The 26,484-nt window shown below is 37.5% G+C and overlaps 1 protein-coding gene across 3 annotated transcripts; it reads right to left on the bottom strand.

The window, feature by feature from the left end:
* Positions 1 to 26,484, bottom strand: ZC3H7A (zinc finger CCCH-type containing 7A). 3 transcript variants are annotated; one of them, XM_041462191.1, is made up of 24 exons: positions 26,365 to 26,430; positions 25,338 to 25,373; positions 20,004 to 20,107; positions 18,786 to 18,825; positions 17,810 to 18,007; positions 17,110 to 17,268; positions 15,403 to 15,483; positions 15,275 to 15,316; positions 14,501 to 14,528; positions 13,708 to 13,988; positions 11,797 to 12,004; positions 10,768 to 10,832; positions 9,889 to 10,081; positions 8,075 to 8,236; positions 7,243 to 7,439; positions 6,910 to 7,007; positions 5,731 to 5,912; positions 5,121 to 5,197; positions 4,433 to 4,566; positions 3,870 to 3,975; positions 3,309 to 3,417; positions 2,331 to 2,464; positions 1,835 to 1,998; positions 1 to 688 (listed from the first exon to the last, which is right to left on the bottom strand). In XM_041462191.1, exons 3-24 carry the CDS (start codon positions 20,069 to 20,071, stop codon positions 499 to 501), a joined length of 2,916 nt encoding a protein of 971 aa, XP_041318125.1. In that variant the 5' UTR covers positions 20,072 to 20,107; positions 25,338 to 25,373; positions 26,365 to 26,430; the 3' UTR covers positions 1 to 498. The 3 variants fall into 3 exon arrangements, 2 of the variants coding, with proteins under 2 accessions (XP_041318125.1, XP_041318126.1); XM_041462192.1 differs by lacking the exon at positions 25,338 to 25,373 and having other exon boundaries at positions 26,365 to 26,484; XR_005954684.1 differs by lacking the exons at positions 1 to 688; positions 25,338 to 25,373 and having other exon boundaries at positions 1,858 to 1,998; positions 2,331 to 2,480; positions 26,365 to 26,484.

Raw genomic sequence — 26,484 nt, 5'->3', positions numbered from 1 at the left:
TTAAATGGTTATTTTGTTTAAAATCTTTAATAAGAAAATCATTTTTAGCAACCTACATATAGATAAGTAGCAAACTTTGTTTTAAACAAATCCTCTCCATTAAAAGATCTGAAGAATTTTCATCCATCATTTTCTTAGCCACTAACACTCTCTTTTGCAATACCTTGATACCTTTAAGTTTTTGAACTGAAGGTCCGAGACTAGGGGGCTTCCTAGATATTATAACCACTCTTCCCCCCTTCTATTTCCTAACTTTCTGTCCAACAGGAGGTGAGTAAGCACATAATACTTCAGATTTTTTTAATCACCACTCTGTTTCATGAGAGCATAGACAGGTCTGCTCCATCCCCCTAAATCTACCATACTTTGCTGTTCAGGAGGAACAATGTATGCCAATAAAAGCAGAAAACCTGCAGCTTTTCTGTCACATGCTTTTGATTATTGTCAAATTTTCTGGTTTATGCTTCCAGCTGATAACATGTATGTGTCATCTCAGTATTAGTTTAAATCTTTAAACAAAAAACTATATTTTCCAAAGTCATTATCACTGGGAGCAATCAAGTGGTCTTTTCTTGCTTTGCTGAGTTTCATTCTTAAAACTTGTCTTCGTTCTTCCCACTCACGGAGTTCAGCATTTCCATGGGCAAATTTACAGTTGTTTCCTTCAGTGCAAGTACCAGCCATATATCTGTTAAGACAGATTTTGAACAGCGTTTTCATAGAATTACCATGATCACTACTGTGCCTATATTTTCTTCAGGTCGTTTTTCAAATAAACTGCATAGTAAGGACAAAAATAAAATTGGAAGAGTATATACTTTTAAAAGTTAGATGACACTAACTCTGTTTAGCATTTGCTTGTATTTTTGTTTCCCAGCTGACAAATATATACAGAGGACAACAGATGGCTCTTTTCTTTCTATTCTTCATGTTCCTACTTAGACTGAGACACTTAATGCTTGAAACCATCAAGTTCATTATGTTAATGAATATCTTACCATTTAACTCACTAAGCTAAAGAATGACTGTTGTTTAAAAAATCCAACTAATTAATTAGTTGGATAAACTAAAATTAGTTTGTTAACTAAATTTGAGATTAGAATACTCAGAACACCTTAACATACCAGTTTGTATTCACTTTATGCTGCATATCCAAGGTCTGTTATGTTCAAAGAAAATACATTTAGAATGCTACTTAAAAATTTAGTAAAGGTACATGTAAGTTTCCATGTAAAGACTGCAAATGAAAACTAACTTGCTTTCTCTGCTATGCAGTTTCTCAAGATCTCCAAGACACTCAAAATCTTCAACTGAAAATGGAGTAACAAGGGCATCTGTACCAGCAAACTGAACTTTAAACTCCAGAATGCTCAATTCCAGTTTTTAGCCTTCCAAAAGGATCTTTCCCACCTGTTCATAAATAATTTCTAGTAACAAATACTCAATTTTAACAAATTTGGTTTGATGCTAACAACATTTCTACTTGCCTTAAAGCTCCAGTATCACTGTCCAGCTAGGTACTGTTCTTGGGCTCTAATTAATATGCAGATGCCTAAGCAAACTTGTAATAATACCAACAATATTCACACAGCTGCAATGAACTTGCTACCATTCATTAGCATCACACAGGCAGTTAATTTGGTTCCAAAATTAGGCACCTTGTCACTCCCTGAGTTCTAACATGTGAAAATACTGTTAATGACTTAATTTCTTGTTGAAAGACATATGCAAATCAAGAAATACTAGAAACTTTGTCAGAACTAATAAATGCCTTAATTATTTAAACTATGAACTTTCATTTTTAAACATTTTTGCCATCCTACAAAAGACATACCTATCACAAATGCTAAAATATCCAGTTGGAAAGCGATACTGCCAGCAGTTCTGATCATCCTCAGTGTGGAAAACCTTCTCCTTATGCTTTTCAGAAGAAATGTGACCCTGCCATTGCTTCTCACTATTACAGTTCTTCCCACACATCCAACAATGAAAATCCACCTGTTTTACAAGGAATTTGAAAACAAAACATTGCAAATTCAATCCTGTAAGGACAGAACTTTTCCTAATACATTTTGAATGTTTTCTTTATGTTGGCCAGCAGGATATTCTTTACCTAAACAGATACAGTTATTTAAACAAGCATCTAAAGTTTATGATCTCCACTGGGTTTAGAAGAACTGATGTACAGTGTCAGTAACATTTAGTATAGTTATCTATGGTCTAAGGAAGCACCAAGAAAAAAGGGAAACAACCTAAGTTACTGACTGGGGAAAAAAAAGCCCAACAAATCCCCATATGCTTGGATTTGGATTATACCCATGATTACTTACTGTAACTTCAGCATAGTCAGTTGGCATATGAATTTGCTTCCCATTTTCTCTGTTTGCCTGAGCAGCTGTATCATCTCCTTTTTCTGGTTTTTGAGTTTTTAGCCATATGTCATACAACTGCTCCAAGTCTTGAACTAATGAGAGCAGAAGCTAAAATAAGTAATTAGCAATTAAGGCAAGAGTTTGAGAACACTAGATAAACGACTGAGTTTGTGAGCATAATTCAGTCCCCACCTAGTCAAAGAAGAAAAAGGGAAGGAAACAAATGTTGACAGTTACACAGAGATTAAGAGCCAGGGGAAGAAGCATCTCTGGCTACTTACCAAAAGCCCTCTGTGCCTCTTGAGGGGACAGCAAGAGATTACAGGTTTCTGAATGGGCACCCAAAGTACAGATAGGAACTCTGCTGCTGCATATCAATTCTGAATTTCAACAAACTGATCTCATGTGTGCTACAGCTTTTCGTAAATTTAGTTTGCTTTCTTGCAGACCATGATCTGATAATTTGTGTCATTTATTACTTCTGATTTTTGATGCTTTCTCCCCAGTAACACTGATGGGATAGTTAAGTCAGCCACAAAAAGTGAATGGTGATTCCCAGTAAATACACTGGGGAGGATTGTTCTGCAAATAGTTTCCCCCATACGTAATTCCATGAATCCATGTGTGTGCACATGGCAATACAAACACCAACTAATATTGCTGCAAGGATCAATATTTCTAAGACACCTAAAAAAACAACACAGACTACTTTATTGTTAGAAAACCCATCAAGCAGTGAATACACAATACAGCTATTTTTATTTAATACTATTTTTGAATGCTTGGTCTGGGTTTATTTAAATTCAGAGACAAGGGCACCTGCAAGGTTTACTACAAGAAATAATGAAAAAAATTAGATTAAAAAGTAATTGAAGTACAAGAATGAAAAGCAGAACAGTTGGATTTACAACATGTTAGATTTACTCTTCTACTTACTGCTGTTCTCCTTCATATAGGTCCACATCTCTCTCTCCTCAGGACTGTGAGCAAATGAGCAGTTTCCATCATACTGACATTTCTTGCCTGAAGCAATATGATTGCACAACTGGAACATGAATTTAAAGAAATCCTTAAGAATATAAAGCAGAATGGATGCTAGTAGAATTTTTCATTTTTTTTTCAGTCTTGGATAGTGTTTCCCCTCCAAGTCAAACATTTATATAATGTGAAAAATAAAAATGCTTATTTTACAAAAAAACTCATTTATAGTTAGAAAAAGAGAACTGCTGAAATTGAGTGCCTCCCACTGCACTACCAGACCTCAGATATGTATAAATTATTTCATAAATATTTACTTCCACTGACAAGTAAGGACTTCAGTAGTAACATGAGATCAGTCCTTTCCTAAGGCTGAACATTGTAGAAACACTATGAACATTTTCCTACAAACTCCCATGGGAATTTCTACAGAACTGATGAAACCAGCACAATTGCTGGTATTTTCCAGGGGCTATTATCTACTTTCTTAACCAAAATGTTAGTTTTAGGTTAACATACATCAAACTGCAGAGGCACTTGTTTCTTTGCAGGCAGAGGACGAATGGTCATCCACTTCTTACGTTCATTAGACATTACCAGCACCACACGGCGATCTTTGCTCCATCTGGAAACCACAAGCATTCAATGAAAGAAAATACTATTAAAAAAAAAAAAAACAAACAAAAAACAACACAATTTCTGCACAAAAGCAGAACCAGGAAAGCTCAGACAGTTTGTTTTTAAAGCTTGCACCATATATTTAAGATTTAATGAAGTTCTACAGAAACTTGACCAAAACTCTTAATACAAAAAAACCCCTCCAAAACCAAACCACAAACACTATGGTAGCCATCAGTGTTTTCTCAGTACCAATTATTAGCATACCACAAAGAGATAACTGTCCCCTACTTCAATATGTTTGTTTTTTTTGTTTTTTTTTTTTTTTTAAATTCCTGTATGACTCTTTCCTAAGAAGCAACAGCTTCCCAAAAGGGGTTTTAAATGGCTTTTAAAACAGCAGAGATCAGTCTCAGGACTGTGAGCAAATGAGCAGTGAATTTTCACAGTTTGATCTTACTTACGGGTGTCTTGCCTTTGCACTACAGTATTTTTTGTTTCTGTCTGGCTCACTAACTTGGCCATTTCTCCAGCACTGCCCACAAACAAACTTCATCTTCAAATTAAGCGATCCATATTTCATTTGGTTCCCAAGAATCTTAAGCAAAAAAAATAACGACAATAAAAGGAATTTTTTATCTGCAAAGAAATCCATACATAGTTATTAATTATGCCCTACAGCACAGATTTCAACACATGTTGGGAAGCAGATACTACACTGCATGCCTTGTAACAGCTCAGCTTGTCATTTCAAACTAGACATTTCTACACAAATTCATTTTTTTATTGAACTTATTTCTGATTTAGGTATATGTACCCTGAAGTTTTGATAATGTGTACAAACTAAACACATTAAAGAACTACATATTGAAAAGATAATTAATTGCCCTAGATCAGCTGACTTTGAACTTATATTTACATTTTATGTTCCACCTGGGACAGAACAATGAAAGCAAAAAAGGAGTTGCACAGCAGCAGAGCAGGCATTTTAGTCTAAGTGAGCAAGATGAAGAAAGCCTACACTGAAAGAGATTATCTGGAAATAATTTAAAAAGTAATTTCTAAAATAAGCTACATTATATACACACATTAAAAAAAAAGTATTATCACCACAGTCACTGCAAAATTAGTTGAATGGAAAAATGAAAATACCTGTGATCCGTGTGCACTAGCTTCCATGTTCTGCCAGTACTTCTTTGATTCTTGGACTATAGTATCATGTGAAATACCTGTAAAGGAAGGGAAAAGTCTTTGAGTACTTATGACTCTTGCAGCCTTACAGAGAGGCTCAAAGTGGAATGCTACTGAAGTCCCAAAGCTTTGATGCATTTTTCTTTTTGTGTATTGTGTAAGTATTCACACACGTGTGATATACGTGATACACATTTACACCACAGATATGATGTTATGTCCACACACACACAAATACATACACACACACTCTTAAGAACATTAAGGGCATCCAAACAGAAATGTTGGCTGTATCATCCCAATGGAAAGCATACAAGGTTTTTAAATTACAATTTGCTCACATAAGTTAAGGTGCATCTTTCAGTATTTAAATGAATGAACTAGAGCTCTAATGCCAATGTAATCATAAAACCTACACTGTATGTCCCTCTCCAAAATGCAAGCTGAGAGGCATCAGGTTGTTCCTGCTTGCTTCCTGTACTGATCCCAAGCTGCTAATTTCAGAGGGAGTCAACAAAAGGAAGGAGTGACAATACAATGAAGAGTAAAGGGAACATTTTACTAAACATACCTGATTCCTTTTGCATTATCCAGACTTTAAGCTCTACCAGACTGTGAGCATAAAAGCATTTATCCTCTCGTAAGCAGCCATAGTGCACCTCATGTCTGCACAGGTCAAGCTGGCACCGAACTTGGAAAGGGCGGATTTTGGAATACTTCACCATCGTCTCTCGCAAAATGTGGACAAGGCACCTGTTTTGAAAACAGACAGTTTTAGATATTCTTTAAAATAACCACCCTTCACTACAGCTTGTTCAAGTATCCTTTAAACACTTCTTACTTGAAATCAGAACGTCAGGAAAGTTCCCAGAAAGAGGTCACATCTAAGCATTGTTTCGAGGCTGAGTAAACACACTAAACAGCACTCTTGGGAATCCAGAGTCCCTCTTCTGCAAAGCATTACTGAATTCAATCCAGATGGATCACTGGTTTCCAAGAAGGAAAGCAGATCATGCCCACTTTCAAGTATATATCCTGATCTAATTACTAACCCATGTACTATAAAGGAGTATTTATAGAGCACCACTTAAGAACAGCAGCAGAACAGTAACAGCCTAGCTCTTGTAGCTGTAGTGCTTCCTCAATACAGGGCACTGCAATACAAAGCAATTCCAATGCTCCCATTTACTTTTAGATCATACAAAGACAGAAGTCTCTTAATTCTCCAAAACTTATTTTATGCTATTACAACCATAAAAACTTTTTAAACTTTCCAAGAAAAAATAAAGACACTCCTCTCACTTTTTTGTCAACTGAGTTAATAAGGAGTGTGGTCTATTTTATAGACTGTAATTAAGGTAAACCTGAATTAAAACTACAGCAAAATAAGCAAAACATCAAAGAAAGAGCAACTTTGGAATTCCTGTTTTAATTTAACATTACACATCTATTTATTTACAGCAATACAGCTCACCAGGTAGATAAGCAATTAACAACTGGACACCAAATCCCATAAGATTCAAAGATGAGGGTAGACACCACTAATTTTGAGTGATTGATAAAGAAATAGCTCACTTCAACTTGGTTACATTTGTCAAACCTTGCTCTTCAAGTCTGTCTTGCCTACCCTGCCAAAGCATAACAGTCCGCAGGGAAGAGAAGTTGACCAACAGATAAGAAATGAAAGTCAGTATTAAAAACTGCCCTTGCTTTTAAATTGCAACTTATAGAGATGGTATTTCAAACATACTTGTTATCTTCAAAGTCATGCATAGCAGGGTGAGAACAAGAAGATGAGTTATCCTTGTTCCTTTTGCTTATTATTCTGGGCTTGTGATCAAAACATTTCTGGAATAGAAAAACAAGTAATTTTACAGTATATATTTTAGACAATTAAAAATATACCTTACCCTAAAGATTTCAACAGATACTTCATTTAGTCTCTAATCTAAAGGCAGCCAGATAATTACTGAAATCTGTTTCAAAAGTTACAAAATAGTCATGTGTGAACCAAAGCATTTCTTTCCACATATTTTAATTATCTATTACCATTTTTATTGTGTTATGAGAAATAAAGCAGCACCTCACAAAGGAACATAAATAATCCGTGGTATTCTTGAAGAAGTTGGGACACAGTCAAGTTGATCTTCCCAGGTCCTCCAAAAAGAGCTTCTCGACTGAAGGCTCCCTTGCGCTCCAGCGTCCACACATCGATCTCCTCTTGGCAGTAGGCAAACGTGCAGTGCCCTGGGTACCTGCATTCCTCCTCAGCAGCCACATCTCAAAGGACAGCATCAAACAGGGCATTGCTTTTACACAACTTTTATGGAAATTAATTTCAAAACTTCCACTATATCAGTTCCAAATACTTTTAATAAAGAAGTTACAGAGATTTGTTGTAAATTTGTCACTTAAATCTAACAGAAGCAAAACCTTATGCTGAATGACTTAGTGTAAATGTAAAACTCCTCCAAACAGCTAATGCACACCTCTATCAACTATCTTGCACTAATCTAGGGCAACGATGCCAAGAACCCAGAATACCCCCTGCTCAAATAAAGCTGCTCATTAACCCACAAGTCATATTGCTTACATCCTAATTAGAGGTTCACATTGCGTAAGTCTAACAAAAATGCTTCCTTATTGCTGTGTTTAACAGTAATCATCCAACACTCAAAAGTAAAATTATTCCTGATGGAGAACAGTACAGAAGTACACTGCCTGTTCTCCAAATAATCATATTAGTGGTCAAGGTATGGCTCTCCTTACAGCCTTTGAAATTATAAACAACCCAAAATTAACTTCTCCACCTCCCAAAAGCATCAATAAAAATTCCTTCTATACTTCACTGTGGAAAAGCTAAATTGTATTACTTTGAGCACAGGCATTACCAGGTTACCCTCTGTAACACCTACCTTTACATATATGATATGGTCCCACATACTGTGTCTTTGTTGGTCTTGGACGTATTTTTTTCCATGATTTATCTTCAGAGTTTTTTATTCTGCCAATTAAAATATCCTTCTTACATTTATGTTCTAAATTGGGATGGTAAGCATAATCCAGTAATTTAGGACCTGAAACAATCACAGAAAATTGCTTGTATTGGCACAAATTGCATCAAACATGAACATGTCCATACACACACTGGCACAGAAGCCCAAAAGCAAAGTACATAAACACATTGTATAGAATTCCTACTTGCACCAGCAGCTCCGAAGAAACAAGTCATTAACCACCACAATAAGCAAAATAGAAAACCCAAATACTTACAAAAGGCTGTCTCAGCAAGAAAAAACCCACAAGCTATATTTGGGGAGGGATGCTGTGTTACAACCTTAAGGTTTCTTGGGGTCAGCAAATTGCTGCATTTTTTCAAATTACGAAGTATCAATTCCAATAACACTAGTTTAAAAGTGTTACAATAACACTAGTTTAAAATGTAAATTGCTTGTATAGTAAGTCAATGCAGGTGAATTCCAGTGATCAGTAAATGGTTCTCTTAACCTTCAATATTTATTTTATTAGGAGAGGTACTAAGCTCAAAGACAAAACACACTTGGAGTAAGCTCACATGTGCCAAAAACATAAATGCCAATCCCAGAACTTTGTGATTTTGGAAACAAAAATATGCCCAGCTTCAAACTCTGTCTTAAGCATGGTACTAAATGAAGACATCAGGAAGAGCATCTGAAGATGAGCAAGGCTCAGTGAATTTTGCTATTCGTGAGACTGAAAAACAAGAGCGTGACCCAGTTTTCTCTGGACAAGAAGATGATGGAACAGTGTCATTTCAAAAGGCAGTAAAAGCAGGAGACACTTAAAGGCTTTGACAGATGGAAAGAAACAGAGGAAGTAGATGCATTGACACAAGAAGTGAAGCTAGGAACATGCTAAGTACTCTCACCAATATGTTATAGCTCCAGCTTTAGCAGAATATGTTCTGTGGTTTTTCAAACTTCACTTTGTGGATTTTTCTAGTAAAAATAATTTTAAACCAGTAGAGAAGTTCTTAAAGGTACAATAGTCATCCCCTAAAGGTCTCAATACAATTCTTTATTAGTATACTGATATCAATGACACCTGTAACTTCAAACACAATGCTTATTTTTAAGATTAGTTTTAATAGAAGCTATTGCCTTTAGAATATGGCTCTGTTTAACAGCAACAGCTCAGGCCTAAAAGATTAGTTATATTAATGACCAATACTGGTTAAGCTCCTTTAAGTCAATACAGTGGAGTTAATTATTACTAAGGTTTGGAAGCCTTATGATTATGATTTAGAATTAGTTTGAAAGAACAAGAAAACAGATGGGATGTGAAGGTTACCAGGTACTTTGAACTGCAGTTCAATTCCCCATGGCCAATCAGAGAGAGTATTGCAAGTTTTATTTAGTCTTGAGCAAAGGTGTCATTCTTCACAGTACCCTGGGGTTTGGGAGGAAAGTGGATACAGAATGTGAATGACCTTACACACAGGGAAAGAGTGTGGTGATTTGTGCTGGGTTTAGAAATCAAGAAATCTATTAGGAAAAGAAACAAAGACAGTAGGAAAGAAGATAAAACACTGGCTGAAATATTTCACCAATCATAAGATCGTGCTACATCTGCAAAGAACAAGTCAGGATTAACATGGTTTGGAAGCCAACAGTGTTAAATTATGAACGTGAATATTTTAAATGCATGCTCTTTAATTAAAAAAAAAAATTAAAATCAACCCCATCCTTACCTTTTTTGACAAAACATAACTGGCAGGCCTGTCTTAGCTCATGTGTGCCTTCCAGAGGGTTCCTTCCCGCCAGTGCAGGAGATACAGGTATATTAGCAGTTGTACTGCTAAAAACATTGGAAAAGTCATTTCTAGTTTGGCCTGCAATTCCCATGTAATTTTCGGACCCAAACAGACTACTAGGACCATTTATCTGTTGAAAGAAAGCGTATTTTACTTGATACACAGAATTTATTTATCTATAATTAAAATTTAACCTACTGAGATTTTTCTTCTTAGCCACAATATGAACTTCAAACACATGTCTGAGAAGGGACATGGAGATTTTACAAAGGCCACATACGCAGCACAAACTAAGCATAAAACAAGAGCCACTTAGGTACAGGCAGCCTTTGTGAGGATAATTATTACTCCCTCCTGGCTGCTGAGGATTCAATCCTTCATGCCACCTTTGCCCACAATCAGTGCCAGCAGCGTGACTGAAAATGCACAGCGATACAGCCAGCACACAGATCCTCAGGCACACAGTGGCATCTGCTCTGCTCCTGCACTAGGACAGCTCTTCAGGGTGCCTAGTGTTTGGTACTCAGATCATAAGGGATTTTATATTAGTTATTTTACAATCCAACAGCATTTTACAGCAAGTTCCTCAAAATGGAATAATGGTTGTGACATCAGTCAAAATTTGCATACATAACCTCCATAAATTTTTTCTTTGTTACTGTTCCTGTATGTTCCCATAGCCAGAACCCACTTTTAATGGTAGAAGCGCTATTTTTCTAAAAATAGAAACTTCAGCTGTAAAATTGCAGATCTGTGTAAAGCCTCCAGGGTGATAACATTTGAACTGGTGTGAACAAAAACATGAAAGATACGTACAAACAATGGGGAATTATTGCTGTTAAGTGTTGGTGTTCCATCTCTAGAAGCTGAACTTGAGATGTCTAAAGGAATAAAAAGATATTTTGATTAAATGAGTTCCAAAGAACACCCCATGCAAAAAATAATTTATCATTCCTGAGAAATATTAGAGGTTTGGTTTTTTTGACAAGCACCAACGTTTTTTTTTGTTTGCTACAGTAAATTTTTTTTAAATTACCTAAAAGCCCCTTGTAAACATCTGGGCTGAAAAGTTATTAGGCAATCATCTTCAAAATATACACCTGGCTACCACCAGCAGTATTGGCAGATACTGAAGGCAGATTCACAGGCAGATACTGAAGCAACATGAAAATACTTGTTCAGTACAAAAAGGGCAGCAAGATAAACAATATCTGACTATGAAAAAATGAGGAGATGAAAGAGGGGTAAAAGGATTCTTCAACTTTTTATTTCATTTTGTAAATCTGGCTTTGTTCCAAAGACAGCATAGTCCTGTAACACTGATAATTAAAGACAAAACTCTATTTTATCTTTTGTAGTTTGTTACTTGTATCTTGTTATTTCGCATACCTGATTTCACTACATAATTATAGTCTGTGCAGATTGAATCCAAGCATGTAATACTGGTACCTTTTCAGAGTACAGTTACATTACCCTTTTAGAATTCTTGTTTTTTGCCAAATCATGACAAATGGTTTAAGCTGTAAGAGCAAGATTGTTTAAAAAAGAAAGTTTGAGGGAATAGTATTTCTTCTTTAAACTTATTCACCTGAAACAAATTTACATAATGGATACAGAAAAACTACACAGAGGGAGCTTGGAGCATGCTTATACAGACCCCAAGGAAACAAATGCTTTATTTATTAATTCTTATATACAACCAACACTCAAAACCCATTAGCACAGCTCAAATGTTATGTGTTAAATATAACCAATAGTTGTGAAAACTAACTTGTTAAAAAGGAAAACCACTTGGCTCATGGACAACTCTCATCATCATAAAAGGTATTAGGACTAATTTCTTACCTCTTTTTGGGTCACTGATTGAAAAAGTGCTTAATGGTGAACAGAAGTTTTCCAGCGACGAAGCCAAAGGCTGTGAAAAGATTTCTGAAAGAGAAGCTGAAGGAACAAATCCTGCAGTAACTGGCAGTGTCCCCAACAAAGAGGCAGAGAAAGGTACACTAGGAGCTACAGTCCCTGCAGGAATGGGTCCTCTGGCTCCTGTAGTTTGCTGAAAAAAAAATAATTTAAAAAGAATGTTCAGACCAAGCAAGGAAGGTCTCAAGAACATAATCTGCCACAGTATTTTTTTTAGTCAAGTTTCTGCAAAGTTTTTGTAAACCTACTGAAAAACATCAGTGACAGGTACACCACAGAGCTGCAGTAACCAAGCCCTAAACAATGCCCCAGGTGCAAGACATTATCCACTGATCAAACACTTAAAGATCAGACTGATCAGACAAGTCAGTAAGAGATCTGAGATCTGGATTTTTTTATCCATCAGATTAAGGCTGAATCTCCAAATTATGGTAAAAACATAAACACCAGGGAAGAGTAGGAAGAGTCAGATATCAACAGGATCTGTTTCTAAATAAGGAGAATGTAATTCAATTTTGCTGTAGTACAGCAGAAGACGTATGGGCTGGCTTTGAGGTGAAGTCCTCAGATCCAATCAAATGATAACACGTTCTGCAAAGGCCAGGTCACATTCCATCCTCCCATGAAAAGTAACATATCCTTCTGTACACTTCTGTTAAGGACATACCAAGTGGGGGAGTTTCCCCTCCCTTCCTGCCATCCCAAGGAGCTCCCTCCTTGTCTGGATGTTGAGTGAGTAGGTCTGCACAGTCTGCCCAGTTAGAAACTCCATGTTCCCCCAGTTATCAGTCTGCAATTCACTCAGTACAGCTCACTCAATTCTACACACCATGAGACTGCAGTCTCTCTTGGAAGACTGCATTTCCTCCTGGCTTTTACTATAGTAAACATCCTAGGATCTCTTAAAAATAATTACTTTCTCTATTTCTGACACATTTTCTAAGACATGAAGTGAATAAAATAGAAAATAAGAAACTCAAGCATTTTTGATTTAAAGTTTTGCAATTGTAAATCAGAGTTGAATGAGAAATTAAAATCACAACTGCAGAACTGAATGTGTCACAGCCTCATTTAACACTGCAATATGAATGCAATACAAAAGAAATACTCCAAATGGCTGGCAGGGCCAGAGCAGGGAGTCAGTAACCTTGGTAATAGGTTCAGACATCTCTGCTCATCAATCAGAGCTCTCAGTTTGACTAACAACTGCAGAACTCTGGAGGCTTCACAGTCTGCTCTAGGTCTGGCATCATGATGTAAGTAGGAACAACACTGCATAGAATTACACTTCTCCAATATCTCCTCTAAAATACAAAAAGTCAGACTCACAGTGGTCCATTTCTGTTCAGCCAGGTGGTGGATCTGGACAAAGTTCTGATTGCAGAGATACCAGTGAGCATCTTAGATGGCCACAGCCCAAGTACTACTGTGCTGCAAAGGTTTTTGCTTATGTTTAACTATAGTTTCTACACCTAGAGGGTGAGCATTCCAACACACTGTTCATGTTCTAAGAGGGTTTATTTGCACAAAAAACCTCCCAAAAAACCACACTAGCCCAGACTTCAAATGTCCAATTCACTTTTCACAGTGCCTCCCCTAAGTAGCATTGGTAGTAGCATAACAGTATTTCTGAAGCAGTAGTAGTCCTGCTATCTTTACAGCCACATTTACAAGAATCTGAACCTGAAAAAAACCACCCTGACTATGCCCAAAGACAGCTCAATGTAACTAGGAAAGGTAACACAAACATCACCACTAGCCCACCTAATAAAAATATGAGATCCCACCCATAAAGAGAGAGTCTTTCAAGAAAGAAAACAGACAAAAAAGTCTTACCATTACACTTTCATCTGGATCAGGCACAGAATCAAGTAACTCATCAAGTTCTTCTCCGATAATTATATCTCCATCTCCACAATCTAAACATGCTTCTGGCATAGAGAAAGAAACATTCCCTCCATTTGCCAACACTGCAGAAGGCAAAGGAACCTTTTCCATCTGAAGAGGCATAACAGTAGGTAAAGGTGGTACAGGTACTGGTGACACTTTAGACACTTCAGAAACAAAGTTTGATGAAGAAGCAGCAGAAACCATCTCTTGTTTCTGGTCAGATAAATCTGAAATAGGTAAAATGGGAATGACTGGAACCTTTGCTCAAAGATGTGAGAAATTCTTGCATTACTTTTACCCTGACAACGTGGAGGGTGAGAGAGCGAAGAAATGCAAAGAATGTTTAAGCAAAACCACATCAAATGTTTTCAGCTTCCATCAGCTTCCAAATTATGTGCATCTTTATCTCAATGTTTATTTATTACTCAAGCTAAAACGTAAAAAGTTACAGACCTGATACTTTACTAAAGCTTTGGCATATTCTGCCCTCCTATTTTTTCAAGCTGAAGAGGACATGGAGACAATCACTACAGGAGCAGTTACAATCATATCATGTTGAGGAGGCCAAAGCAAATTCTGCTCAGCTACTTAAATATGCAGTTTTAGAGATAAACAGATCAGACTTTTACCCCAGTACTTTCAAATGACCAGATGAATTTTCATCCAGATTTTCCTAATGCAATGGAATATGTATGGCATATCTAGCTCCCTAGCATTAGTAATGTAACACAAGACTCACCTAACTCAATATCTTCTACAGAAGAATTCTGTAAATGAGAAAAAAATACCTCTCAGCCACAAGAGCCATTAAAATTTTTCAAATACATATTTACAGATAAATAATATAAGCCCTCTCAAATTTAGGTTTTATAAAATCTCAAATTTACAAAGTCTAATGTAATGTAAAGGTCAAAATTTGCAACCAACCAGCCAAAGCGAGAGTGACACTTAGGGAACGAAAGAGTCTAAGTGGTATCTTAAATTAACTGTTCCTAAATTTCCTCATCACTTTACAGCTAAATTGTCTATATTCCTGTGAAAGAAGTCTGTAAGATAAAGATGAACTCCACTACTGCTATTCAGACACATTACAAAGAGCAAGACAAATGCAAGTTCAGCTGCTAATGAAGATCAAATTTGGACAAATGCATGTAAGTAAAAGGGATTTTATCCCAGCACCCTTCATCTTGAATATTGTCAACTAAATAAAATTAAAAATAAATCCATTAACTTCGCTCTTGCCTCAGGACATGAAAAATATATATGCATTGCACTGGATTTAATCTTTTAGATAACATTTATTCAACAAAGATAACTTGAATAATAATCTTATGTTCTAGTCTGCCATACGTGTCTAGCAAAACTGAACACAACAGAACCCCAAAGTCCCAAATAACAGCCTCTAATATAAAATGTCAATTGCACTACTGTCCCCTTTATCATCATGAAATTATGAAACAATTATTCCCTGCACTTTACAGTCAGCTTGCACCTGGAACATGTAAAACCTTACCTGAGTTGATACATCACTAGAAACTGAATTTGACGAGGGAGGCTACAAAGAAAAGATACTTTCATTAAATACAAATTTGATATCAAAAGAGGGAAACCTTAACATAAAATGTTAAAATAAAATCTTACCTTTGCTCTAACATATGCTTTCCTTATTTTTAACCCTAGTTTTTGAGCTAGTTCTTGAGTAAGCTTAATCACACTTTCATCCTAAAAGACATAAATAAAATATCATAATTTACATGTACTGTCATCAGGCAAAGACATCTGTTTATATCTCAGTCTGTATTCTGCAAGATCCCTACATGCAGGATGTCTGAAAACGCAGCTTTATTCTTTCACAAACACAGGACTGAAACCTATAGCTGAAAATACAGCTACCCTCAAGCAAAATCTGTGTTGACAGAAAATGGACAGTATCCTCTTTCTCCTTTTATCTGGATTTAAAATAATATAGAAGCTTTCCAAAGCCAGAGAAATTCAAAGAAGTGTTTTGTTGGAGTTTTTTTTTTGTTTTGTTTTCTTTTGTTTTTTTAAGGGTTTTTTGTGGGTGGGCATTTTTTGTTTATTTATTTGAGGAGGGCATTTGTTCTTTAAGGGGATGGGGGTTTGTTTTGTTGTTTTGCTTCTCCACAAATTGAGGGCCACATTCCTGATTAGCATATGAGCTAGTACATGACACTGATGAATATTTAATGAGAACTCTGTATTTCGGGAGGCATTGCATCATACCACTACAATTAAAAATGTCATTGTATTTCCCTCAGTCCTACAGTTATAACTACCTATTTAAAATATTTTAAGATTTGAAGATTTAGTATTCAGATCACGTCCTACAGCTACAAAAAGCTATTTATAAAACTTACATAAAGGCTTATTAACCTTAAGCAAAAACCTTCAGATCTGGAGGTGCAAAGTGAGGATCCAAAGTCCAAAGTTACACATTCAGATGAACTGTTTATGTCTTTGGAAACACAGCTGAAACCTTCTGCCTATCAAGAGGCAAACCTATGCCCAACACTTTGTCTAGTGTCTCACTGTAGTTTTGATGCAGCAAGTCAGTATTTTATCCTGTGATCAGTCTATTTTGAGCAAAGCACGTAAAGATTCCATCAGCATGTAGAGTTCAAATCAGGAATGCATTTCTGAAGTGAAATCTCTTAATCATCCTCACTCACAGCATTTTAGTTTGCATTGTGAAGTGTCCCAGAGAACCAAGTGGGTTTGGATGTAACTAAAACCCTGCAGGAATGCACTTGATGCACTCCAGCTCCTAAAAAACCCAAACAAATAAAAAAAAACAACCCAACTATACAAACAATCACAGAAGGAGGATGCTTAGGACCAGCATTTCAGTGTACAGATCATCTCCTACACCACACAGTGCCTGCTAACACATACAGAGCCCAAGATTCAGGGTGCACAGCAAGTGATTCACAGCAAGAACAATGCACTGGTAGCAATGTTACTAAACACCTGGAAAGCTAAAATGCAGTTATCAAAAGATTAAATGTACATTATAATTATGGTGGGGTTCTCTTCACATCATAGAGAATTTTAAACAATTAATTCAATGCATCTACTGTTTATTGCAAACATTCATGCCACTTGAACCCTGCTGTATTTCTTCTGCTAAAAGTTAACACAAGAAACTGAACTTGGGGACCATAATCTCTGCCCTCAGTCTGCACTTCCACAAGAAAAAAATAATGCTTAGAGGAATAAAAAATATTTTACAACATTAAAAAACCCCAAACCAGAAGAAACAACCTTGGTCTTGAAATAAGTGTATTTTTCAAAACTTTAAAAATAATCACCAATATACAATTTACCCACCTGTGGCACAGCAAGAGAGCATTTTGCTACAGCATCATAAGCCTTCTTATAGCTTCCCAGTTCATTCAAAGCTTTTGCTTTACGATAGAGAGCTCTGAAATTGTTCTCATTCAATCTTAAGGCTACCTCACAGTCCTCTAGAACTTTTTCATGCAAACCCTAGGAGGAGAAAAAGGAAAAAAAACCACTAATCAGAACTATTATCATTGAAATAGTGAATTTGAACTGCACTGGACAAAGGTATGGAAACACTATCAAACACTCACCAAGGCCACTGCACAGGGCATGTGTAAGTTTTGCTAAGTTGCCAAATTAGGCAACTAAAAACAAGCAGTGCCATCATTACTTAAAATGCAGGAACAGTCACAAGGAAATGTAGCTCTTTCACAAGAGCCATCTTGTTCCACAGAGAAAGCAAAAACAGCCAACTCAGTGCAGTCAGCAGTGTAAATGGATAAAAATACATTTCCATCAAATTCCAAGCCCAGTATGACTCTTTTATGTCAATTCTAGTATTAGTAACTAAAATACCTCCATTATACGTGCAAAAAGCTTTTCAAGAACGTACCAAAGAGAGATATTATTTGAAATATGTCAATCTTCAAACTGCAATCAAGAGCTTTTCACTCACTAGACTTTGTGTCTTCATACCCTGTTTGCATCCTGATCTGGAGAAATCCTAGTTTAAACAGAAGCTTACCATATTTGAGAAACACGCGATCCTGTTCACATGTAGCTTCTCTAACACATCATCAGAAACATGGATTTCTTCTGAATTAGCATAATCAGCTATGTTTATAGCTTCTGTATAATGACTCAGTGATCCTCTCCAATCACCTTCTCGATATACATCATTTCCTTCATGAAAAAGATTTCTAACAAGATCTCGTATAAATAACTGCAACAAAGAAAAGGAAGATTCATCAATAGCAGCTGCTTGTTTATCTTCCATACTCCCAAGGAAAATTTTAAATAAAAAATTTGTATTTGTAACTCCATAGAATCAGAGTGAAATGCAAAACTTTTGTCTACATTAGTGTTTTTCTTCCGACATTTTTCCAAGACAACCTCCAAGATGTATGTATATATATATATATATGTTCCATATACTCTTTCTGCAAGCAGCAGCCATAGCAACTGACAAAGCAGGAGAACACAAAAGCTGCTTTGCAAAAAGGGTATTTTCATCAAAATGTGAATGGCAGCATTTTTATCTAATATGTTCTCAAATCCAATGAAATCACCTACCACTGGAAAAAGAAGTAAAAGGACAAGTCTGAAAATACAAGCCAAAATTATGCAAAATCATAGCACATACAGAAATAAAATATGTTCTGTAGGTTTCTGTGACTGAAGTCCTGTTATTTTACTTTTTCTGTGCTACTCTGAGCTTTACTCAGAATAGGATATTGTTTTTTTCAATTAATGCCCCAAATTCATCCACAATACCAGCAGAGAAATACTTCATCTCAACTGCTGTATGAGTAAATTCAGGACACTCAAATATCTGAATACCTGTATCATAATGTTAGTAGATGTCCAGTTCCAATTTTGAGACTTTCTAAGTTACCATTCATATTATATCATCACCTAAATGATGACTAAAATGAAGATTAACTATAACAATATAGGTCCATTTAAAAACTCTTCTGGAAATTAAAAAATCATTTCATTACCTCATATTGTTCTTGCGTCCCTGGATAGGGCAAAGTGGATCTAGAAAAAAAATTACAAGCTTCACTTATTATATATATTGCTTAAAAGACAATCACACTGAGGAATGCTGGTTCTTAGTAAAAGCAGCCTTGCTTCTGCAACAGGCAAATCTCTGAATATTGCCCATAGCCTGCACTGAACAAGGAAAAATGCTGTAGATGAGTCTTGATTAAAAAACTGAGCTTTCTTATTACTAATGGCTTACTTTCTTTTGAAGTTACATAGTCAATCTGAACTCTGCTGTTCAAAATGCATTGAGATTTTGAATGCTTTGAGAATTTTAGACACACTGTTCTTTGAAAGCAATTTCCTTCCTCTCCTCTCCTGTGCAGAGCCATGTTACAGATGAGGAGAACTGCAATCTTCTATTAAGTGTTATAAAATGACAAATTATCTATCAAAAACCCACATCAATTTTAATTAAGTCATACCAATGACACAACAGGAATTTTAAGAGTCCTTTTGTATGACATGCAACAGAGATTTTCTCTAGGACACAAAGGAAGCACTTACTTCTTTTTCAGGAAGAAAAGCAGGAATCCTTTCCTTCTGCATACAGGTTAACTGAGATTCTGTTTTTAAACAGTTTTTAAATGGTCAAGGTTTTGAGGGGGGGAAGTTTTGTTGGGTTTTTTGTTGGCTGGCTGATGTTTTGTTTGTTTTTGTTTTCTAAGAATGCCATATATGAGCAGTGAACTAGTATGAAATTTCAAAATTATTTTAAGACAGCCAGGATCTTAAAAAAAAAAATTGGCATTGACCCAAATGAAAGTTAAATACTCAGATGATTTCTCAATAGCTTAAATTTTAGCTCCAGAAAGTTAAAACATTTAGGTAGTTGTGAGCAAACCCACCCCTTTCAGTAGCAACCTAGTTTTAGGAGTAGTTATTCTTAAGGTGGATTATCAGGATACCAACATTTTCTACCCACTAAAAAAGATTAAATGCTATTTTTTCTTCAAAGTCAGGAAAGGAATAACCTCTCACCTTCAATCTGCTCTGTTCAGGAACAAAGAGAAGTGCTGTCTTTTCTTTAAAGCTGCTCCCTGTTTAATATGTTAGTGCTAGCAAATATTCTAAGGAAAAACACAAAAGGCCTTTCCCAGAGCCATCCATCTCATAGAAATATCTATAAACATGTAAATGAAAATACAAGAATAAAAACCACAAAATCATACTCTATAAACTGGAGTCCTTTCTTAATGTCCTGTTGTCTAGTGCTTCTCTCTTCCGAGACATTGGACATGTTATCCTGAACATCCACTTTTCGGATATGCCACTCCTCAAAAAGGAACAAAGATAAATGGCTGTTATAATGTGTTTCAGTGTGCATTTGGCCCAGAAGGATCCACTCTCACATCAACACTAAGTCCACTGTACAAAGATAATTCTGCACCAAGCTTCAGAGATCACTGCAGAAACTCCTGACACAGCTGAACCACTGAGAGAAACACAGGGAGAAGCCCCAGGTCCCAACCAACATGCCTCCCATCAGTGCCCAGTTACACAATATTGCTGAAGAGAACCTTTCTTCCAGTTTCTAATTTACCTTTGGTTTCCACTCACTTCATCCAGAGGATGCAGAGTCCTGTCAGTGTAACTGCACCAAGCCACAAGTCCATCTTTTCAGGGACTGCTGCTAAACTGAGCTGCAGTTCCACACTGTCCCCTTGTAAAAGCTTTACACTTCTTTTATTTGCTTGCTGAAGTGGAAATAAACTCAAGATCCTGGTATATTTATTAATAAAAACCAAACAGATGAGAAAGCTACCATGAAGTCTAGTTCTACAGCATCTCATCATCCCCCAAGCACTAAGGTGAAATGAGAAGCAAACACTGCTGTTTATTAATATCTACGTCAGCCAAGGTGAAAACCCTGGACACTTTACCAGTAGCAAAGACTACTTACTCCATTTGAAAAACTGAATTACTTCAAGGTAATTCCACATTTCAATTAAATTTGTTTCAATCACTGATTTTTTTTTCCAGTTTGTGTCTTTAATTGACTGGATTTACAAATGCTCAAGTTAAACGAGCTAAAATGATCTGCGTAACCTTCAAAAAAGGCTATTTGAAGTATGCTGTCACAATTGTACATTGTTATGCCCAATTGTGATGTAAGAATACAATTTATTTTTCCAAAAAATTACAAATAGGACGAAGTTTTATTCTGAAAATATTCAAGTTCAGAAAAAGGCTTTTAGCTAGAGGAACTGTGTATATTTTGAGAAGAAAATTGCTTTAATGTAGGAATTTATAGTTAAAAAAACCTGAACTACATGCAGTACAATTATGTTAGTCTTGAAACTAAGTTAAAAAAAGCCAGTATTTTGTGCCAGGTTGCCATTTCAGATCAGTGGCAGAAGAATGAAAACAAAGTAAAATGAGAAACACACTAACCCCCAGCAAACTCCACAAAATCCCAACTGAGGACAGAAACATGCTGCAGAAGATACCCTACTTTCTCTGAATTATTTGGAATAAGAAAACAATTAAAGAATCTTCAGCACTAATAATAATAATAGCAATAATAATATTTTCAAAGCTCCTTAAACAAATGTATGAAGTCTAGACTACTTCAAGTCATTACAAGTTATTCCTATTGTAATACACTCCTAAAATGAGCATAAAAATGAGTAATTTTCTTAAGGTCATTAAACAAATTATTGGAAGCACTCCAAGGTCCCCATTTCACCTCACTTCCCACTGTGACCTCAGAAAGGGCAAACTTTATAAAAAAACATGAAACTAAAACTCAGTCTTTAGATAAATATCATGGACAGCTCTGGTAGTTCACTAACAGGAATTTCTCAGCTACTGCTTGCTTGGGTATATAAATAGCCCTCAGTAATCTACTTTCCAGAGAGGAACTAACTGGTTTTCATGTCATTTTATGCATCACCTTTTCTTCCATAAGTTAATAATACATACTATGCTTTTGCTATATGATAAAGTTTTTAATAAATAACAGTGCATCCATGAAGAAATCAAAATGTAAATACCTAAAGGACATTTTATTGGGCATCTGAATGGTTTTTATTTATCACTCATGGATTAGGTTTTAGAATTCAAACAAAGTCTTGTAAGAATAAGAAATTATCACACTAACCAAAGAAAGCAGGAATACTAGCACATGTTTTCCCTCAGAAGTAAGCTCTGAAAAACACATTTTAGCCCTGTGAATTAACAGCTGACAATGTAATACCTTGCCACACAAGAGTATTGCGTATTGCCACAATCTGGGCAAAATTAAAATCAGCTTTACTAATTTTAAGAAATCCCAGTATTCCATCTCAACTTGCAATGCCATGAGAAAAGTCCAACAAAGTGACACCTGCATTTATTTATCACCTCTAACAGAACATTAAAGAATGATATATCGAACTCGAGGATGTGCAGATCCCATTTCTCCACAAGAATAAAGTTAATGGAAATGTTACAAACTGGCACTGCATACATAAGAATAGCTAGCAAATGATGAACATATGTGAGTGCTGAAATGTATTATTCAAAGCAGTTTTCTAATTTTTTCCTACTCATTTGCATCCACAAGATATTCAGGCAAAAATTACCTTTTTTTGACAGTCAAATTGCCCCAATATTTGATGATTTTGAAGAGAATTTAAAATTGTTTCAGATAGCACCTTTAACAGTAATTTTTCCACCCAAATATTCCTTATAATGATTTTGAAGAGAATTTAAAATTGTTTCAGATAGCACCTTTAACAGTTAATTTTTCCACCCAAATATTCCTCTGAAGCAACCAGAAACACGTTAAGACTCAGTTACATACAAGGCAAATAAGAATCATGTCTTGCCTTTTAATGTCATCTATCACTTTGCAAGATGAAACCCCTGCCTATGCAGCAACAGCCCTTCCCCATTTGCAGGGACAGAATTTAAAGAAAAATAAACTTAAGTACATACATACATTTAAACAGTCTAACTGTTGCTTTGTCGGTTGAAAAATTACAAGAAAAGCAAAGCCTGTTCTTTTGTTTTACTCTTTGTGCAATTCACTGAGAGAAACAACCTAAAATAAAGAAAAAAATAGTACAAGAGCTGAAAAAAAAGGCAGACTAATGTATCACTAATTAACATCACAGGCAGAACTAATTGTTGCATTAAATGCAGTATTTCTACGACTGCTCATGAGAGAACTGAGCTATACAAGCTCAATTTACTAAATGTAGTAAAATAAAAAAAAAGCTGCCTAGACATCTTAAAGAACAATTCATCCTGTTTTATCTTCATCACAGGCTTTAACTATCCTGTTTCTCAGAAGCAGAAGCCAAGTGACAGAAAGGACTCTGCCAGGAGCCAGTGACACGTTTTGTGACCATGGTGCACCCACACAAACAGGAGTACGAAGGACAGCAGCTCTGCGCAGTGCAGGCAGGCAGGCACACCTCCACTTCTCCCTTTCACAAAGCCACTTATGGCTCTCACTGGCTATTTGCCTTCCTTCCAGCACATGGCAAGACAGTTTTTTTCTTTTCTGGATTTTAGCACTTCTAAGGCATTCAAGGTACATTTTAAAGGACATTCCCAGTATCTAGCATATACCAAATGTCATACTCAACACACACAAGGGTGTTGAGTGCAATTGCTAGACTACCTTTGCAAAGCAAATCTCTGGAACACAAGCGAATTAATTCATACAGAAGGTAGAAATTGAGTTTTTTCTGTAGAAAGAATATAGGCCTTGGCTATTGTAAAAAGCAAAGTTCCACTGTGTAAAACTGTAGAGAATTGAGCCTTTCCATTTCTAAACTGCAGGACCAGAGAGCAACTACCTACAGTTTGCCATGCACACAAGTTCCCCCAGCTGAAAATTCAGTCCCACAGGACAGGGAACTGGGAAGGACTGATCTGTTCTCTTGCACAGTTTTGCACATTGCTTCTTTAGAGATGAATGGAGAATGCTGTGAAAATGCATAACATCATTTGGGGACCAGAACTACTCCCTCTGGGAATTAATGACCTCCAGCTGACCAAATAATTCTGTTATTGTTTGTTATAGATATTTATGGCTCTGGCTATTATAAATGCCTCAATTAAGTATTCTCTGCACCTTCAGCCTAAATGCTGAAAACAACTGGAAGTCAGTGATCCTTGCTTCACTTCTCTCTCCAAAGAACTAAAACTTACAAAGCAAGGATAGTGTATAGATGTGTTCTTGTAAATTACAGGAGCGTATCCTCCTGCCATGTATCACCGAGTTCACTATTAACACATTTACAGGAATCTCAAATTTCTATACAGCACAAAGCACATGGAAAATTTTCTCATTACTGCAGCTGACAGATCTCTACCAGCCTCAGTGGTTCAGCTGAATTAGTGAATAAAATCACGCCAAGTGAAGAGACCCCTTCTGTATCCTGGCATCAGCCTTCGCCCCCTCAATTCTGACAGAAATGAACCCATCATATGTAGATACACCATCATATGTCAAAACTTTGGTCAGAATCTGTGAAACCAGAAGCCTGTGTTATAAAACAACACCAACAACAGTTCACTGTTTCCATATAGGAAAACTGTACTCCAGAGGAGAGAAGTTATACCCTAGAATAAAGGGAATACTGCAAAGAGAAGAGCAAGACTGAAACAGAACAGCAGGAGTGAAGACATGACTAAGAGGCAGGCAATATAAATCCCTCACCTACTAGAAACAAGCCTGTCTCTGCTGCTACCTCCTGAACCACTAACAGCAGCAACAAGCACAATACATTCAGGCATTTGGATCCAAAAGCTAGACATGTAATTCCCACCCCAGGGGCACAGGAAAGCAGAACTCTGCCTCGACAGAGCCAAGTGAGAAGTGGCACAGCGCAGCTACACCCAAATGGCTTTCTCAAGAGATGCCACCCCCACAAACACCTCCACTACCCCAGCTCCAGCCCAGCCGAGGATCCAGCTGGACATCGAGCACGTGCCATCACAGAATGAGCCCTGCCAGAAAGCAGACTTGTCAAAGCCGTTTTATTGCCCATCCCAGTCATATGACAGATTAAAAGCATAATTACAGATAATAAACTACTGTGCAAACTAAAGCATGCCTTACAGAGATTGTAAACTGCTCATCAGACTGGGACTGGCATCAAAATAAGGAAGGGAAAATAGAAACCTTAATACAAAATCTGTACAAAACAAATGTGTTCCTCAGACAGCAAAAGCACAAAAGAGTTTATGTTCATGTTTATGCATCATTGAGCTGTTATATGAGACATTTCAAACATGCATGATGCTGGGGGAGAAACAGGAAACACATTACACAACACACATTTCAATAGTCCCAAGTTAACTTCTCTGCTTAATCTAGTACTTCTGGCCACAATCACAGAAGTCTGTTATGTCAGCTCAAAAAAACCACCTAACACAGACAAAACGCAGTTCCACCTTTTACTTCTAAAAAGTGAACCCGATGGTAGTAAAAACGAAATATCTGAATAAAAAAACCCAGAACATAGAGCAGTAATTTAAGATATATTAATTTCCCACTCTTTACTTACCTTCGGTATTTAGTTGCATCTCCTCCCACTTCTTCCCTATCCACAAAATAATAAGACAGTTTTCAAGATTTATTTTCTATTTTCACAGCTTTGCTACATTTTTTTTTTAATCCATGTAAGAAACAGAAGAGAACAAATACGCTTCGTGAAGTCATTTCACTTCCCTAGGTGATTAAGAACCAGGGCTGGAGGACTTCAGTTTACAGTTCTCTCAGATACTTTAGTAAAGAATAGATCCAAAAACCTAACCGCAGGAAGAGCATCTTACCAATAAATCCAGATTTATCAACAGGATTTAAACCAAGATAAACTTTGATACTCGATTTTGGTCACTACAATCGACAATATTCGAGTTTCGTTGCTGGTTTTGGTTGTGGGGTTGGTTTGGGGTTTCTTTCCCACTTCCTGTAAGACAGTTCTGACTTTCCGTAACAAAACACTTCCAGCGCTGCCCGCCGGAGCTGCCCGGGCACACCGAAGGCACGGAGCGCAGGCACCTTGCCTGGGCTGGGGGAACGACAGAGGTTACCGCGCACCTGTCAGCGCGGACAGCCCCAAAACTCCTCCCGGAGAAGGCGGGCAGGGCACGGGCCCCGGCCCGGCCACTGTCAGCGCTCTCGGGGGTTTGTTCCACTCAGGCGCAACAGGAGAGCTCCGGACCCGCGGGTTGCGCTGCCCCAGCGCGCCGCGCCCGCCCGCCCGCCTTCTTTGTTCGCGCCGAGCGGCTCCGGCAGCCGCGGAGAGCTCTCCGGGGGGCCGGCCCGGCCGCGGCTCCGGCGGGACCGACAGCGGCCACGGCCGGGAGGACACACGACCCCCGGCGGGAGGGGAGCGGCGAGTCGCGGCTCCACCTCGGCGGGGAGAGGCGGCCCCGCGGCGTGGGAAGGGACGGGCGGGACCGGCTCCCCGCGCCCCGAGCGGGGCGGAACGGCAACAGGGCCGGCCGCGTCTGAGCACTCCTTCCTCGGGTGGAGGGCGCCGCGCGGGCACCGGGATGCGGTGTGTCTGTCCCTCCCCCCGCCCGTACCTGCTGTGAGGCCGCGGGAGCGCAGCGGGAGGCGGGGCCGGCGGGACGGGCGCGACAGCGGCGACGGCGATAACGACACCGAGAGCGGCGGCAGCGCCTCCTCCGCGCCGCCCGCGCAGC

The sequence above is a fragment of the Pyrgilauda ruficollis genome, unplaced genomic scaffold (assembly GCF_017590135.1).
Source record: "Pyrgilauda ruficollis isolate IOZ18807 unplaced genomic scaffold, ASM1759013v1 scaffold16, whole genome shotgun sequence".
Lineage (NCBI taxonomy): Eukaryota > Metazoa > Chordata > Aves > Passeriformes > Passeridae > Pyrgilauda > Pyrgilauda ruficollis.
This window is presented reverse-complemented; position numbering and strand designations above follow the sequence as displayed.